This window comes from Eleginops maclovinus, chromosome 3 (assembly GCF_036324505.1).
Source record: "Eleginops maclovinus isolate JMC-PN-2008 ecotype Puerto Natales chromosome 3, JC_Emac_rtc_rv5, whole genome shotgun sequence".
In the NCBI taxonomy this organism is placed as follows: Eukaryota; Metazoa; Chordata; class Actinopteri; order Perciformes; family Eleginopidae; genus Eleginops; species Eleginops maclovinus.
The window spans coordinates 5,107,689-5,124,982 of record NC_086351.1 but is presented as its reverse complement, the minus strand read 5'-3'; the positions used below and the strand labels follow the sequence as shown (position 1 = coordinate 5,124,982).

Below are 17,294 nucleotides of genomic sequence, written 5' to 3'. Positions count from 1 at the left end.
CTATACCTCCTCATACAACAGTGTAAAGTATTTAAATGACCGTACAGTATATTTCAATAATTCATTCTACACATATATAGATTTTACATCCTTATTGTTGTTATTGCACATTACGTTATTGCACTAGCTGTTTGCACTAGCTTATTCTTGTCTAATTTTTGCATTATTTTATTTATCTTGTTTGCAGTACGCAGTGTTGGGCAAGTTACTTCCAAAATGTAATACAATACATATAACTTATTACTGTCTTTTTAAAGTAATAAGTTACATTACATAATTACTGTCCCTGAAATGTAATGCATTACACTACTTTTGCATTACTTTGAGTTACTTTCACCAAAAGTATGGCTACAAATGTTAAAATGTAGTTTATTGCAGCTCATTAATTAAAGCTATTAAGGAAGTATGCTGAAGTGAAACTCATGCGCCGTTGAAGTGGGCTAAATAATATTGATATCGGTAACATTACATCTGTTTGTTATTAATGACATGTTGGTGGAGTCTCTGCACGGCCCTGTGACCTGATGTACATGAACGAATCTCTATGGCAGCGTTAGCTCACCTTGTCATTGGTGTGTTAACGGGGATTTGGCTGACAAGCTTTCTAAAAGATTCCACAGAGGACAGAGGCTGCAGATCTTAAACTCTCCGCCATAAGTCTCTGAACTTCTCGGGGTTCAAGCAGCATAGCAGACCGAGAGAGAAAGTGACCTTCTGTTGCTTTGGTTTGGTTGGCGCGTGTTTTCTTTCTTTTCTCTTGAGCCTGCAGCTCTCCATTGTGAGCAAGCAGCGCTCAATTGCGAAATCTGTTTCTGCAGCTCTCTTAACCAATAGTAAACAGGCTTACTGAGTTACTATTGTTCCTCTGGTGTCGGAATGTCTGGCGATGTTTGTGATTTCTTAGAAACGAAACACCACATCATTTCGGGTTAAAATGTGTTGTAACTGCGCTACTGAGAGTTGCAACGGGTATTATATTACCCAAATTTCAGAAGTAAAGCGTTATATTACTGCGTTACAGCAAAAAGTAATACATTACTGTAACTCCGTTACTTTTGTTATGCGTTACACCCAACACTGGCACTATGTATGTTGAGTTGTTGGAGGAGCCTGGGATATAAGATTTGTATTGCCAACATATACGCTGTATCTGCTGTGCATATGACAAATAAAACCTGTGAGATAAACCAGATACATCATTGCTCACAATCCAAAAGAAGTATTCCAGTAAATGTTTATTGAAAAAATTGCAATGAATAGAGCTCTGCCAGGCTCAGCTTAATGGCAACAAAACAGAATCAGATACGAGAATTACATTATGGTGTGATGGATGTGGCAAAGTACTCAAAAAGTTAGAGACATGACAAGGAAACTATCTAATATCAAATGAAAAAATAACTGCACCCGAACCATCCTTTTCTTCCTTATTAGTCAAAAAACATAACAACTGAAAAGGGAAAAATTAAAGACAATACACAGAGTGGGTACAACATATCAGTCAACAGTCTTGCTACTTTTTGGTTGTCTTGCGGATCAGTGCCATTCTCTGAAATGAAAGAAAAAGAAAACAGTTAGTTGATAAAAAAAAGAATGTATGGATCTGCAACATTACAAAGAATATTTAACTTTGACCAAGAGAAACAAAGCCTTGTACTGCTCACCTGTTTGTGAGCCTCTGTGGTGCAAGCCTTCTTGAACGGCCGGATCTCATCGGAGCCATAACCAGGAATCCACATGTTCCACTGGCGCTCTGAGAAAAGAAATGCACAATGTCAGCAGGAAACTAAATCATTTCAACATCCACAACGACCTTAAACATCTTAACTGTCATCTCTGTGTGTGTGTTAAACACGGCAAAGCAGAGCTGACATTTTACCAGCCAGTTATTTGGTTGCCATGTTACCACCGAAACTGTCTGCAAACATTCACAAAAACTTCCTGAGAAATTGACAGTCACTCAGGGAGACGAGCTCAAATTACCTTTGCTCAAGGGTAGAACGCAGCTTTTTTATTTGACATAAAACATTCAAACATGTTTGTTTTTTTGTATTTTCTCAACAGCATGAACCCTTGAAGTCTTCCTTTGAAGATGCCAGCTTTTTGTAGAACTCAAAAGAATAATTCTGCACACTTCAGAAACGCCAATGTGAGTAACTGTCATTTGATTGTGCATATGATTATGGCTTTACATTAACGTTAGGTTTAACATTTAATAATGAAGCTTCAAATTTACTAAATATATAGGGCATGTTTTTGATGAGGCAATTATCCATCACAGAATACAGGCCTTCTTGTATACCTAAAACATTTGCTAACGTCGCAAAGACACGCTGCATAAAAAAAAGCCAACCACAACTTACCCAGATGTAATTGAACATCCTTCACCTCCAAGGTGTTGGACTTGCGATGGCGAGCCAGCTGACAGGCCGCTGTCACAACGCTCTCTATAAAGTCATCTGCAATTTGTAGCAGCATCTGGGAAGAGACAGGCATTTTGAAATCCATCAATCGTGCTCAGTAAAGGAGAGTAACTTTCCCCGATAGCTGGACAGATCCCTCATTTTTTCAGCTAGTCACACCATTTTTCATGCTGCCGGGCTTTCAGTAGAATAACATTTCCAAATGATGGATGTGGCAGTCAGTTAGGAAAGCTATAAAGCAACAAGGACCTGCAAGATGCAAGTAGTTTTCATGTCATACTTAAAACTTCACTACTTCTTTTTTCACAAATAGAAAAATCTGACTGAAAACATAATTAAAGCGCTAACAAACCTCCTCAACATCTTCGTCCAGCTGCTCATTGGGATCGATCTCTCTCACCAGGTCCTGCAGCTTCTTCTTACTGAGCACCTGGAGGCAAAGCAGATGTATGTTACAAAAGAGTACAGATGTGATGATGTTGCGTACTCTCTATGGCAGTCTAATAAGGGCTCTAGATATAAAGATATCAGGGCCCCCATAATGTTTTCTAACATTTCAAATTAAGATCCACAAAGCAGTTTAAGAGGCTGAAACTTGAGTTTCATATGGATGAAAATAGAAATTGAGCCACACATCTCATCTTTAAGCAAAACACAATACTGTAAAGGGTCAACAACGAAATTGTTGTAATTTTAACAGTGGGACTATCCGACACTGACAGTATCTCTGGTGTCAAGGACAATTAGGTATTTTTAACAAAATAATTAAAAGATGCAAGTCATAAAAACTGTTCTTACTAAAAATGTTTTACAGTAGACAAAATGTTTACATGCATTTAAGTTGTATTATCTTTTTGGGAACGTCTTTGCAAAGATCATTTGGCTGCTTTTAATCTACATTATATGATTTTATGCAAGTGCACAGTGATCAGGACAGCCAGTGGGACTCTATAGATGCTGGTGCAGAAACCAAGCCCAGCAGCAGTGTGTTGAGTGAATACAATAAAAGATGGACTGACCTGAGATCCCTCTGGACTAGTCCTGCCAGCAGGGCCAGGGGTCCCAACCTTCACTGCTGTTACGGTGCTGTTAGCCATGCTGGTGGCCACAGGTAAAGAGACGGGACTCTGGAGTTTCACAAGAGGCTAAACTGTTGTGTGTGTGTGTGTGTGTGTGGCAGTGTGTGTGTCAGAGTCCGGAGTGACGGTACAAGATGAGCACAGGAGTGATAGATTCTCGTTTACAGGGACAATCTGGGGGAAAGAGTCAAATAAGCATCACATAAACAATAGGTTAACATGCATAAAACTGCTTGCAAACCCTTCACGGATTTGTGCAAGCCTTCCATTTAGTCTTTCCAATTGTAAAATACATTATGCTCGATTTCGTGATTTACATCTTATTGTGGAAGGTTTTTGTTAAATTTCATTTTCAGTTTTTTCCTCTTGATTTAAGTGCATTGCTGTGCTGATGTTTTTATATGTTTCTATATGTAGAGTACTTTGTAAGCAAAAAGTGTTAACTATGTTTAATTAACATTACAAACGGCTACAGGGTACATGCAGAAACTTAGCGGTAAAACTATGCTTATGAATCTACTCAATTGTAACCGATAAAGAAAAATAACACCGTGAAATAAATGGGATCGACTATGTCAGCTTAAAGCGGTTATGTAGGTCGAATAAAGAAAAGAAAAAGTGAAATACCGACGCTAACACACCGTAATGTGCTAAAAACAATAGCAGCTTTGAATTTAGCATGACAGGCTAACATTAGCAGCTAATCTTAGCTCCGCGGCTTTATGCACGATACATCCTAGAATTAGCCGTTCATTTCACAACTTACCCAATAAAACAAACACTATCTCTCCATGTTTCGGCGTCTTTGCGGGGAATAAAGGCCAGTTTGATACAAAAAGACTCAGTCAAATTGCCTCGGCACAGCTAGAAAAAATGATTGAGGTTATCTCTTTCACTACTTCCGCTTTGTTTATATCTATTTCCGGTGAACACATGCAAGCCTCTACCCCGCCACCTGCTGGATATTGTATGGAACTACGCCATGAATAAACCAATTGATGATGTGGAAAGAGAATTACAGTATTTTGAAGACAATACGAAGAGATCTATCCCATTAATAACAAGCATAATACGTAAATAAATGTGTAAAAATGGTTGGCATTGAATATGGCAACATTTGATATCGTAATAAGTGCCTAAACCATTTAAAGTAGTGGTCCTTTTTTTAATAATACACACAATGTAACAACACAAATTCAAACATTTATAAAAAACATTGACTTTACACACTTTATATCATTCTGATTTAGACATCTAACCGTTAGTTTACTTCAATTTCATTCAACCACCTTCTGAGTACAGGCCCCCGATTTGCAGGTATTTGTTAAATTAAATACTGTTTACGTGGAAGGTTTTTCTTAATGAGTGTTAATTAAAGGCTGTTGCACACCTTCAGCTTCTTGTAGACAGGTGCGTAGGAGGAAAAGTCTATAGTTAAGAGAAAAAGGAATTGCCACACTGTCATTTGCTTGCATTTAAATGTGTGACACAACGTTTCGGTTGCTAAATATTTATCTGTTGAAGAGGCGCTTTATTATTGTAAAAATAGAATTTCAGTGGGAGAAAATATAGTCTATGCCAATACTTAATATACTATCCATGAATTATGAATACAACTGAACAGACCTGGATCTAACTGAAAGTGAAAAACTCCTATTTTAATGATGTGTCACTCAGTTAGTCACTCAAGCATTAAGTGTGCGTACAGCAAACACTCTCTGATACTCTGAAGGACTGAATCTCTTTCGATTTCATTCTTCATCTCAAGTTAACAGCAAAGCAAGTGAAGCTTAAATGTTTTCTGGCTCGGTGTAGCAAATCAATCCTGGAAATTACGAAACTCTGCGTTAACATCTTAAGACGTCTCTTGACACTTGTTGAACTTTGTCAACAAAAAAAATGACTGACCTTAACAACAAGCTCTGGCACGAAACATGAAGGGACTAACTCTGCCCAGAGACTGATGACGCGCCGGGACTGAATTTAATATCGCTGGAGCTCTTTGTTCATTTACACTTCACAAAAACAATAAACAATATCAGGCGTCGATGCACCTCATAGTATATCATAACAAGAGACATATAACAACAAAACAGGCTTTTTCTGATTCGCATGATTAGATTTGTATACTTTCATAATATCCAAATAATTTGAAGCTACTTCCTGAAAACACAAGCCACACCTACACCTCGCTATAAATACTGTGGAAACTTTCGAAACCGATTAGAGACTTCGCAGGAGAGCGACCCGTTATCACTCAATATTGAACACGTCTTTTGAATAATCATGAAGGGGCTTCTGGTTGCTGCAGTGGTCGCCCTGATTCATGGCAGCTTTGGTAAATCTGTTTATATTTACTCATGTAATGTTTTACAATCAAGTGAAAACATTTAATTTTATTGGTGCTTTGTGAAAATCTTTTTTAATCCTCCAGCCTTGTTCTGGTCTTTTCCACTTCCATATTCATATTTGCTGTAGGATTTGTGTGTGTGTGTGTGTGTGTGTGTGTGTGTGTGTGTGTGTGTGTGTGTGTGTGTGTGTGTGTGTGTGTGTGTGTGTGTGTGTGTGTGTGTGTGTGTGTGTGTGTGTGTGTGTTTGTGTTTGTGTTCCTGCCTGTTCCACTGCCTGCTTGTCTGTTTCTAAGTGCGTATGTCCTCAAGAGGAAACGTTTTATTTTCTCTTCTGTCACACTGATGGGTTTCCCCTTGTGGCTACACAGACTGAGACAAGAAGTGTTTGTTATATTATCTAGAGACTGGCACGAGAAACAATGTTGTGTATATATAGATTTGTATGTATTTACACATATCCCACTGAATACAAATATATGATCACTTAAAACTCACTGCTTAACTTTAAAAAAAGAAAGAATGTAAACTACGTCTGTGGTATGCATTAGTTCTTGTCTGTGAAGTGAACGACAAATAGATTGCTGTCTGTATTACAGGGAAGTGGAAGAACCTGTTGTTCGTGATGTGGCAATGGTGACTTTGAGAGTATTGGCAGTTTTCCAACAGGAGCCTGAAACAAAATGTCAGGAAGAGGGATAGGTTGTTTTGAAAGTATTGCCCAGCACAGCAGCTAGATCCCCCAGGCCAGTCCCCAGTGAGCCTCCTGCCCATTCATGTTGTGATCAATAACCAGCATGTGTAATCTCTGTCCACATGCAGCCACTTTGCTCATTAAAGGCCCGACCAAGCCGGTTCTGGAGGGTGATGGCATCACACTGGAGTGTCTTTACTCGGACTCTGAGGCCAACATCAGCGAGGTCAACTTTGAGAGATTTGTTGAGGTGAGCCATGGGAACAAATGGGTCAGTGGAAGGGAGAGGAAATAGAAGAAGCAAGTTTCAAAAACTCAGATTACTTATCTCATTACTGTTTGCCAACAACGCTGTAGGAAATAAATGGCAAAAAAGTGTTAGTGCTGTGAAATGTAATACCTCTTGTGTTGTAAGTGGTGTATTAAGTTATTTGAAGTTCAAGTTTGCCCTCTGAACATTGTCACATGATAACATTTATGACTTAACTCAATTAAATTGGCTGCCCATAAAAAGACAATCTACTGCTTTGTGTACATGTTACACCCTGGTGCAACTGGCTGCTGTTCAACAAATGTGAGAGTTGAACAAAAATACACAACACATTTTTTCTTTCCCCTTACAGCACAGGCAGACATGGCTTCCGGTTCGTGAGCGCTTTTGGTGCTTCAGTCAACAGCCATTACGGCAGGACGGCCGTCTAACCCTGTCCCTCCCCCACCCAGGGAGGTACAACGAGGGGTCCTACCGCTGTGTGTCCAACGCTGAAAATGTGACCGAGCAGGACCGATTTTCCATGCCGCTGACCTTCAAAGTGTATTGTGAGTGCGTAGGTTGATATGGGTCGGAGCTGTCTGCTGTAACTGTGTGAAACAATGATTCCTTGTCACTGTTTCCTTTTTAGAAATAACAAAACTCTAGATTTTTCATACAAGCTGATTGGGAAACAATCCAGGCGAGCAGAGAGACTCAGCATTTTTCCAATTTCTTATTTCATATTTCCAACCAGCAGGAGGTAAAGACAATTTTTCAGAGAGTCTGGACATAGCTTTCTTCACAGTGAGGGATAGAAAAACACATTAATAGTTAATAAGACAAGACATATATGTGCAATGCAGCTGCAGAGTGTGTACAACAAAACAACTGTAAGAAGTTCACCCCCGTGTTGCCATGATATGTTGACTACAATCATTTCATTTTTTTTTCTCTCCCTGCACTCCAAGCAAACAAAGAAAGCATTCTCCCAGTGGGACTCAAGTTTGAAGCTATCAGTGCAGGATACACAGTTGCATAAAATGGCGTAGCTAGTCACATTATCAGTGTCCTCTATCTTCTCAGTGGCCATCAAATCGACCGTAATGCTGTTTGATCGGCTCCTCAGCCTCATGGGGGGAATCAATAAGAGTCAAAGATTAGAACGGACTAAAAGACTGAAAGGGGACGGAGGGGGAGAGAAGCCGGGAGCTGGATGGACGTGAGCCATCTATTGAGAGAGAAGATGAGCCATTATTCACAACACTGCCCCTCTAAAGACTTCGATAAGATGAAGCCTATTATCATTATTATTGATTGCTTGGGACAGTGTGTACAACTGGGAGGCATTCATACTTGTTCTTTTATACTGAACATCTTTGGCGCTGCATCGGTGTGTTCAGTCACGTCTCGAACTCTTGAAGAGGAAGCCTCAGCGAACAGGGAATGTCTTGCTTCATTAATGCTCAATCATTCCCCTCATTTCCTGCTGGTTTTAGATCTGGGAGAGGTGTTACTGACAAGGGACGGGTTCACCAGCTACCTGGGTGTCTCGGCGGAGCTGAAGGTGCGACTCGGGGACGAAGTGGTGTTGAAGTGCTCCGCCGGCTCATCAGAGGAGCCTGTCTACTACTGGAGTAAAGATGTGAGAAAGCCTCTATTTTCTGCGAAGTGTCCTCATTATGCTTTTGGAAGCTTGTCATTCTCTCTCCGGCTCCCTCCCTCCACTTTCGTTGTGACCTCTTTATTTTGCTGTCTTGTTCCAGTCTTTCTGGGTCCCTATTTCTCTCCTGGCTTTGCTCACAGCACTCTCTCCTCTTCTAACACGGTTTCTCTCCATGAGTTTGTCAGGCCACTTGTTTCTCCTCAGCTGTCGTTGCCCCATCCCCTCCTCCTCAGAAGTGCTCTGTATTTAAGTGACCGGTTGGCTTAGGCCCACCACTCGCTGGGGATTGCAGCTTGCCCACTTACAGAGGATTAATAGTTTAATGAGGTCTAGACAAGAGCCAGTCAACCTGAAAACAATTATGCGGATAGATTTCTAATGATTTTTTTAGTGTTTGGTTAACCAGTATTGAATTATTCAACTGGGCTCTTCACTAAGCTAAGGAACTCTCGCCTGGGGGAAATTAACACGTCTGTGTGTAAAATGCCAAAGTGACAATAGGCATGTAGACCAAGAACAAGTTGATGAGCCGGGAGATACACCGTGCCCTTGTGGTGAGAAAATGGTATTGCTTTTTCAAGGTGTCATCAACATAACAACAGCTGCCAGCAGCAAGTCAGAGGAGTAATGAAGCTACTCAAGCGTGAAGATATCTCGGGAACAGGCGGACTTAATTGCCAAGTTCCCCCCTTTTGTTATTCTTTTTGATAAGTCGGCTCAAGGTTAATATGCTTGTTAAAGGGTCACTGTTAATCCAGGTTTTAAATGGGTTTACAAGTCCAAATCCAATTCAGTGGATATTTTATACTGCTAATACTGTTTGTCCTTCGTTTGATCATAGTATGTGGTGCTTCAGGGTTCTGGTTTGTTATTTGTCAAAGATACATCACTGTTACATACATGTCACCTGTCAATCTGTCCGGGAAACATTTACATAAGTCAAGAAGTTTGGTAGAAATGTGTGACAAATGATAAGATGAGATTTTTGGTGTGTGTGTTTGTGTATTTACTATACGTATAACAGGAATGGTTATGGGGAAGAAAGTGGCATCAGTATGGCCTACTTTGACAGACAGCTTCCTTGGTGTGGGCACATTGGCCCTCAGTAATGACAGCAGGACAGAGGCAGAAACGGGCCACTGCTTAGGGAGTCAGTAGATTTGCATACAAAATGCTGCTTTGGCCAGACCTGGCCTTTATGGGAAATCCTCTTAATTCAGATCCATTCAAATTGAAATGGACTTTCTTGGCAGGAGCTGCAGCTCCCAGGAGCCAAATCATTTGCATGGTGTAATGTCTTTTTATTTTTTTTACCTCATCCTCCATGTACGTTTGTTTTCCAATCCTTGTGTTTGGCCTATTATTTGTTTCCTACCCATGTCGGCCTCTATCTCATAATAGTGCTGCTATTTTTGTGTCAACAATTCGTCCCGCTCCCTCGCCATCTCATTACGTGTTGCGTTAACAGTCTGTTGTTGCGGCATTATTCTTTGCCAATGATGGTGTTATCCGGGTTATTGACTTGTGTCGACGTGTGTTCATTCATTTGGATTACTGCTCAGGTAAATACTCTTCATTTGGGACTTTGGGGACTGTTCTCTGAGGGCACTGCACCTGCATTTATTTCTTGCTTTTTCTCCCTGCCCCTCTGCCATTTCAGTCTTTCTGTTTCTCCCTTTCCTATTTCTTTTTGTTCTCCATTCGCCCTCTTTTTTCACTCATATGCAAATCAGGCAAAATAACACTTTATGCCCCTTGTCCTCCTTTTGTTCTGTTCCTCATGTCTGACTGTTTCTCTTTTTCTTTCTGTCTCTCTTTCTCTTAGCCAAAAACCTTCATTGGTTCTCAAATTTTAATTCCTAGAGTTTGTTTATTCCCATAGGGCTGCAAAAAATCCAGCCAATTTCTCTTCTTCTGACCTGCTTTCTGTTTGTCTCACTCTCCTGACACTCTCTTGTATGTCTCCCATCTTTCTCTCAGGGTGATGACTGGATCCTGCCATCCTCCACGCTGACGCTGAGGAAGATGACAGCGGCTGATGAAGGACAGTACACTTGCGTAGCCGAGCATCCCTCTGTGGGAACGCTCACCAAGAAACGCAAAGTCAGCATCACCGTGCTGCCTGGTAAGATAAGACTATAGATCTAAGTCCTGTTGTCCTCTGTGATGACTGTTGTAGACTGTAGCAGTTCTTTCTGCTTCCTCTTTGTAAAAACCTATTCAGGCTTTCTTTGTAATCTCTTGGGAAATGCAACTGTCTACATCCCCATAGCGCAAACAACAAAAACATTGTGTTCTCCTTTCTTTTCAATCATCCACTTCAGTGTGACCAGACAGGTCAGGTGTTTGAGTGCATTTACGTCATCCAGAGCATATTCTCGAGTGTGAAAGCTTTATTGCGGAAGAAGAAGTGCAGGAATGAGGTTTCTACACACATAAATGGTAATAACATAGAAAAAGACGTGTGATGCTGTGATAAAGACAGGGGAAGGCATTTAATGAAAACTCTTCACAGAAAAAAAAGGTGACAAAGAAAGGAAATTACTTCTAGAATGAAAAATAAGTACGATGATGAACGGTTAGAGAACATTAGTACATTTAAAAAAATAAAATACTTCAGAGGAGAGGGGGATGATTCTAAAAAAAAGGAAGCAATTATATTACATGACCTTTTTATTTTCTTTCTTATGAAACTTCAAGTCAAACAGGAAAAGGTACATGGCAAAGAGAGTTTCGTTAAAAATACTTCCGCCATTTCGTACTGACATTTGAGAGCACGTAATAGCTTGCTGTGTTTGGTTATTTATTTTGTATAATTTATTACAAATACGGTTGTTTAGTTTCTGAGATATAAATGGTCGTCATAAAGTATTCAGTACATTGTAGTACAGGAAAAAGAAAGGAAATTTTGGTCGACTCTCTTGATTAAGAAGTCCTGCTGTCTGTGAGCTTTTGAAGCTGGATGTCTATGAAGTTTTCTGTGTGTGAATCTGCATGACTGACAAGCTGTCTCATAATTATCATCAAACAGCAATATTGTATTCAAGTGGAGAGCTAATTTCATTACAACATTATAACTAATCCAATTTATGGCAGTTCATCTGTCTTCATCATCTTTATCAATGACCTGTGAGATGACTGCACTGTGTTAATGCACGGTTCTTTATACACACCGCCCACTAGGATTCATAAGCCTTGTGATTTCAATTGTTGAAATTATGCAACCTCTAAAAAAGCAATTACGCCAATACATGTTTTTTTTTCCTACAGTAAAGCTATCTTATTACTTCTGCAATTGACTCATCAGTCACCGTGCTACATTGCGTCTCCACTGTTTCCTCTGAAGCACATATAGTAATTAAAAGGCGTATCATTTATATATGCTGGAATAATGTTTGCTTATGCAAATGTTGCATGTCGCTGCTTCTGTTTGAAGTTGTACTACAATAGCAGTTCAAACCAAAGTAAACATTCCTGTCGCTATGAAATCCTCTTAACATATGGAATTGCTGTATATGTGAGAAAGCAAAGCATGTGTTTGCTGCCTCAAATCCTCATAGCTGTAATTCTTCAATCTTTACTTAGTCCTCTGCTCTGAAGAAGGGTTTTTAGACCACAAAATCCACAGATGTTTTATATCATTTGTAAATGTATGCACACAAAGGGCAGAACCAGACAATTTAGCATTTTAGGAAGCAGTGTTTTTGTTAAAGGTCAGTTCTTTGTACAGCAGTAAGGCCGTCTGAACTCGTTTCTTCCACAAACAAACAGGATTTTGTCTTCAGAAGCTGCGCCTGGAGGAAGGAAGCTTGTAGTTGCTGATTTCAGAGTCTGTGTGATGCATGTTTTCCTTCATGTCTGACTGATCTGTCCCACAGAGGATGCCCGCTGGTATGAGTCTAGTAATGGCCGCGTCCTGTTGATGGCCTCGGCAGTGGCTGTCTCCCTCTTGGTGTTCATCCTCTCCATGAGTGTATTCCTGTGCCGCAGGGCCAAGCGGGTCAGGACCAGCAAGGGACCAATGTAAGAAACCACTGTGTGTGTGTGTGTGGTCTGCTCCCCTTTCCTAATGTCACAAACTGGCTCAGGGAATTTCACAACGAGGGAGTCCACCTTAGGTTATTCATAAAACAAACATCATTTATTATGGTTTACTCAAATGGACAATGGAGTGTGTCGATCAGCATGAAAGCAGCGCTTGGTGGTGAAGGTGCAAAACCAAATACAATGAAAGGGGGGTTTCCAGATCTAAGAAGGTAGAGTCATAATGTGACCTTGATAGTTTTCACTTTCAGTTTACTGCCTTAACCATGTAGTTGCCTACCGGATGCTGTAGGGCATTCGGTTTATATGGCACACTGCATTTGACATATTATTTATTTGAACATACTTTGTCTTTTTCTGTACGGGTGTTGGAACACACAATGTCCGAAAAAGTGTAAACACACGGGGCATTTTTTAGGCTGGGAGACAGGCGAGCTTAATCTGGCCAACGCCCCTTCATTGCCAGCCGGCTGCCTGCTGAGGTTGGCCATATTCAAAATCTGATGGATAACGTGCCTCTGAATATGTGTGGGTGTGGGGTGTGTGTGTGTGGTGTGTGTGTGTGTGTACCGGTGCGATTGTTTGATTCCTTTACTGCACTTTATCCACACTCACCTTCCTATTTTCCTAACTCAGCCCCAGTCTCTCCTCCCGCAGTTTGACTTTATATTACGGATATGGTTATTGCCCCCATATTTCATTCTGTCTCATGTGATAGAACCAAGGCCATTTCAGTTACTGAGTGTGTGTTTTTGGCACGTGTGCATTTTAGTGTATACTTCACGTGTGTGTGTGTGTGTGTGTGTGTGTGTGTGTGTGTGTGTGTGTGTGTGTGTGTGTGTGTGTGTGTGTGTGTGTGTGTGTGTGTGTGTGTGTGTGTGTGTGTGTGTGTGTGTGTGTGTGTGTGTGTGTGTGTGTGTGTGTGTGTGTGTGTGTGTGTGTGTGTGTGTGTCGAAGTGTGAACCTTTCCACAAATGTGCCGTCTAGTGCCTGTTAGCTTTTATGTGCTTTAAAAGGTGTTATCCATATTGAATATTAAAGTCTATCTCAGCAGGTGTGACCTACTTGACCCCGTCCTTGATCCCTTTTATGCTCCTTGATCTCCTGTGGGTTTCCATCCACTTTCTCTCTGTGAAAAGCTAATAAGACCGGCTTTTAATTCTGTGAAAGTATATAAAGTATACATGAAGGTGTCAGCAATGACTAAAATGGTAGCAGAAGTCCTATTAAACCCATAGCCGACAGTATGTTAATGTGCACCATGACCCCATGCGGTATTGCTCATTAGCCTCTTTTCCATATGGGCTGAATGAAATAAGATCCCTTTCAAATTGCATAATTTCCATAAGAGCCTGCGTCATACATGATTTCTGTGTCTTGGTTGTGCCGTAGAAGAATAGTTTAATCCTTGCAAATGGGGCTAGGCATGTGCTGCCATGTGTATAAAAGCATAGTTGTTAGGAAAAAACTAAAAAGAGAGACAGGAAAAACCAAAGAGAGAAAAATTGACTTTCACATCAACAGCCATGATGTGGCCCCATCGCTCGCTTCTAGTCTATAATTTCCTCACTTATACTTTTCTAATGTCTACTGGGAGGTCGATATACTGATAATAACGCTCCTCTGTCTTTCTTTCTCTTGCCAGTGATGACCGGTCTCAGAAGAAACCCATCTACAAAACCAGTGTGGAGTCCCTGCCCTCCACCTGTGCAGACAAACAACCTCTGGTTTGACTGCACAGGCAGGTGTAAGGATGAGGAGGGAGGAGGAAGATGGAGTGAGTCACCAAAAAAATGAGAGATGGGATAGAGGGGATACTTTTAAGAAGGGGTAGATGGTGTAGAACTCTGCATGGTCACATTGGGGGAGGAGAGAAGCGAAGCTAAGACGAATATTTGATATCTGTAGGGGAGGGGAGAGAGAAGCTGGGTGTGAAAAAAAGGGAAATTATTGCTTTAAAGACACAGAAGCTGCTTTGCTAGTGTGTGTAGGCTGCAGTTTTGCATCTTGGACAGAATGGTGGGCAATTTTCCTTTCATTTATTCTGCAGCATGGTAAATGGTGTGCTACATTCTTAGTAAAACGATGGGAGATTAATCTTGTGTACTGTAGGACATGGTTTAGACTCCACATGCAATTCTCCCTTTTCTTTTCTAAACATAATTGCTTGGCAGTGAATGAGTAATTTGGGTGATGGGACAAGGCTTTATTTTGTTGATTTGTTTCCTTTTCAACCTGTTTTTCCAAAGCAGAACCAGCTCAAAGCATCTGTGAGAACGTTATTATAATCCATTTTCCGTGACAGCCCTCAAGCACAACGCACTCTACTATTTAATGTTCTGTACTTTGGATTTTCTTTGATATTAAATGGCTTTCAGAAAATATTATTTGCTGCCCTCCTGTGTGCAATTGATTTTGTTCCTTTTTAAAGATACAATAAAGGTAGGGGGTATCGACAGTTCGGTGAAAGCTGCATGCATGCTCATTCAGGCGCAGGTCTTCTCCATCCAATGCCATCTTAGTCTTGCATCAGCTTGTTTACCAACCTTCCCTTTCACTCTGCAAAACCTTACTCTGAAGCGATGACCTTTGCTCAAAGTATCGTGCCTGTGCATGATGTGTGTCTCCCACACTGCCTGCAGGCACAGACCCATTCTCAGACAGTTCAGCTCACAAGATGAACCAAAAAGCCCACACTAACAGTGAGAATGATAGTTACGTCAGGTAACTTTGAATCTTTTTCCATCCATTATAAGAGTCGACATGGTGAGCCAATGCCGGTTCTTCAACAATTTGAAAAATACAAAAACATAACAAATAATACACAATGCAGAAAGAGGCAGAAAAGCAATTCTGCTTATGTGAAGCCTCCAGCTAAAAAATGTTCACAATGTTAAGGAGAACAAAAAATGAATACACAAAACAAATATGAACTCAATAGTGATGGCAAAGTTATAGAACCTATAACAAAAGCAGCAATAAAATAACTAAATGTTAAATAAATGACAGGAAATGCGATTGTGTGTGTGTGTGTGTGTGTGTGTGTGTGTGTGTGTACAGTATGTGTGTGTATTTGAAGATTTGCAATATGTGTAAAAATGAACCTGTGATTTATCTAGATTTTAAACTGCTCAGTAATATTCCCTTTAATACAAACTAGATTTAGTCTATTCTGATTTCCCCAAAATTAACCATCATAGTCTACAACTTCATCTTTTTAATTTTCTCCTCTGTTGCTTTATAACCCCAACGCGATGCCACGGCACCGTCGCTTATTTCAGTAACCGTGCTCATAACGCAGAGAATTTCATTACGCTTGTCTGTTGAAGTTATGTTGGGTTTTATGTGGTTTTATTATCGGTGTGAGGTTGACCGTGGGCCGTCGTTAATAATGGTCGAACCAGCAGTTTAACAATGACACTCCATTAACGGTTGCATGCGCCACAGAGCACACACAGCCAGGATAATGTTATTAAACTGATTATTCAAAGCCCTCTGTACAGCTCCTCTCTGCTGCAGCCATTCTTCTTTCAGCATTTTACAGACTTCTTGTATTTCTCCACAAACTTCTGCTCACTTTATGTGTTAAGTCAAGACCAGGAATAAAGAGACAACAGATGGGCTGACTTTAAAAACACAAAACTTTACGCTCTGTTGGAAAAAACACAATGTTGTAAATTCAAAATGCCCTCCCGCTTGTGAAATGCCAGCGAGCATCCTCTTGTTTTGGCCTTTGAGTCAGTCATGAGTGAAAAGCCGGGTGCACCCTAGTGGGCTTTGGTCCTAGGGCTTCAACCGGTTTGCCAGAAAAGACAAGATTATGTATCATGGATTTCACACAGCGGCGATGTCCCTGAGGTATAAGGCTCTGGTTGGGAGGAAGAGAAGTGTAGTTTACAGAGACATTTTGACCTTGATAGTGCCTCATGGATAAACCGATGGACAACAACTTAGGGCCAAGCGTGAGTTGTGCAGAGAATACATAGCAGCCAAAATGTTTGTCTGGGGCAGGAAGGGCCCTTTCATGACAGGGATGCAAATCTGTGACAACATGGTGTGGCAGCTCCTCAGTGGTGACAGTTATTCAGGTGGGCCAGCGTCCCGACAGCCCCCAGTGCGCCGACTTACAAATATAGGTGAATAATACCAAACATGACAGTTCATTGACTAATGCAACAAAGTGCCAGGAATTTGTAACTGAATGCCATCGCCCAATGCTGTTCTGGTCATGGTCACTTGGTTTTGTATGTGCAACCTGCATATGTTGTGTCAAATGGCTGAAAATGAAGGACTGGGGTAAGCTGGAAAAGCAGGTGTTTTCCCCTCATTACTTTCTGACAATGCCCCATCTGGTGCGGGGGAGCCGCCTCGACTCCCTGCCAATTGGGGAACAAACACTCACAGAGAGCCTGACAGGGAAAAATGGGTTGGGATTTAGGGAATGAGTTAGCCAGATACCATCGATTCCAAAACAAGGTTAAAACTTGTGTCAAGAAAAAGAAATTCATGAAATGTAGAGAGCCTGAAGCTGAGACTTAAAGATTACACACACATCCATGGAAAAGAGGTCAGATGTGAGGCGAGAGTTCAAAGCAACTTTAAGGAAGTCAAGGCTGGAAACATTAATATTAATTCTAATAGACTGCTACATAACTGCCTGTTGGATTTTTTCTGACTCTTTGAACCAAATGTGTCAGTATTCCTGTCAGATGAGAGAGAGCCCTAAACACATTTGAGACCCATGACGTGATATTCATAATCGTACCTGAAGGGGGCGCCAAAGATGGTTTGAA

General features: G+C 40.9%; 2 protein-coding genes across 2 annotated transcripts; one reads left to right on the top strand and one right to left on the bottom strand.

Annotated features, from left to right (window-relative positions):
- Positions 1-1,217: 1,217 nt before the first annotated feature.
- Positions 1,218-4,433, bottom strand: taf12 (TAF12 RNA polymerase II, TATA box binding protein (TBP)-associated factor). The gene is made up of 6 exons (XM_063879079.1): positions 4,266-4,433; positions 3,440-3,673; positions 2,773-2,850; positions 2,361-2,475; positions 1,662-1,750; positions 1,218-1,546 (listed from the first exon to the last, which is right to left on the bottom strand). The coding sequence occupies exons 2-6, from the start codon at positions 3,515-3,517 to the stop codon at positions 1,511-1,513; spliced, it is 396 nt and encodes a 131-aa protein (XP_063735149.1). The 5' UTR covers positions 3,518-3,673; positions 4,266-4,433; the 3' UTR covers positions 1,218-1,510.
- Positions 4,434-5,651: 1,218 nt separating this feature from the next.
- On the top strand, positions 5,652-14,888 carry si:ch211-79k12.1 (uncharacterized protein LOC568891 homolog). The gene is made up of 7 exons (XM_063879075.1): positions 5,652-5,837; positions 6,670-6,791; positions 7,165-7,360; positions 8,291-8,436; positions 10,438-10,582; positions 12,336-12,480; positions 14,147-14,888. The coding sequence occupies exons 1-7, from the start codon at positions 5,786-5,788 to the stop codon at positions 14,232-14,234; spliced, it is 894 nt and encodes a 297-aa protein (XP_063735145.1). The 5' UTR covers positions 5,652-5,785; the 3' UTR covers positions 14,235-14,888.
- The last annotated feature ends 2,406 nt before the right edge of the window (positions 14,889-17,294 follow it).

Bases quoted from the DNA above. Each gene is read 5' to 3' on its own strand.
- taf12 (XM_063879079.1), bottom strand. From the start codon at position 3,517: ATGGCTAACAGCACCGTAACAGCAGTGAAGGTTGGGACCCCTGGCCCT. The intron at 2,476-2,772 runs GTTTGTTAGCGC...GTCTCTTCCCAG, and splicing joins TGGACGAAGATGTTGAGGAG to ATGCTGCTACAAATTGCAGA. The intron at 1,751-2,360 runs GTAAGTTGTGGT...TTCTTTTCTCAG, and splicing joins GGATGTTCAATTACATCTGG to AGCGCCAGTGGAACATGTGG.
- si:ch211-79k12.1 (XM_063879075.1), top strand. From the start codon at position 5,786: ATGAAGGGGCTTCTGGTTGCTGCAGTGGTCGCCCTGATTCATGGCAGC. The intron at 5,838-6,669 runs GTAAATCTGTTT...GTCCACATGCAG, and splicing joins CCTGATTCATGGCAGCTTTG to CCACTTTGCTCATTAAAGGC. The intron at 8,437-10,437 runs GTGAGAAAGCCT...TCTTTCTCTCAG, and splicing joins TCTACTACTGGAGTAAAGAT to GGTGATGACTGGATCCTGCC.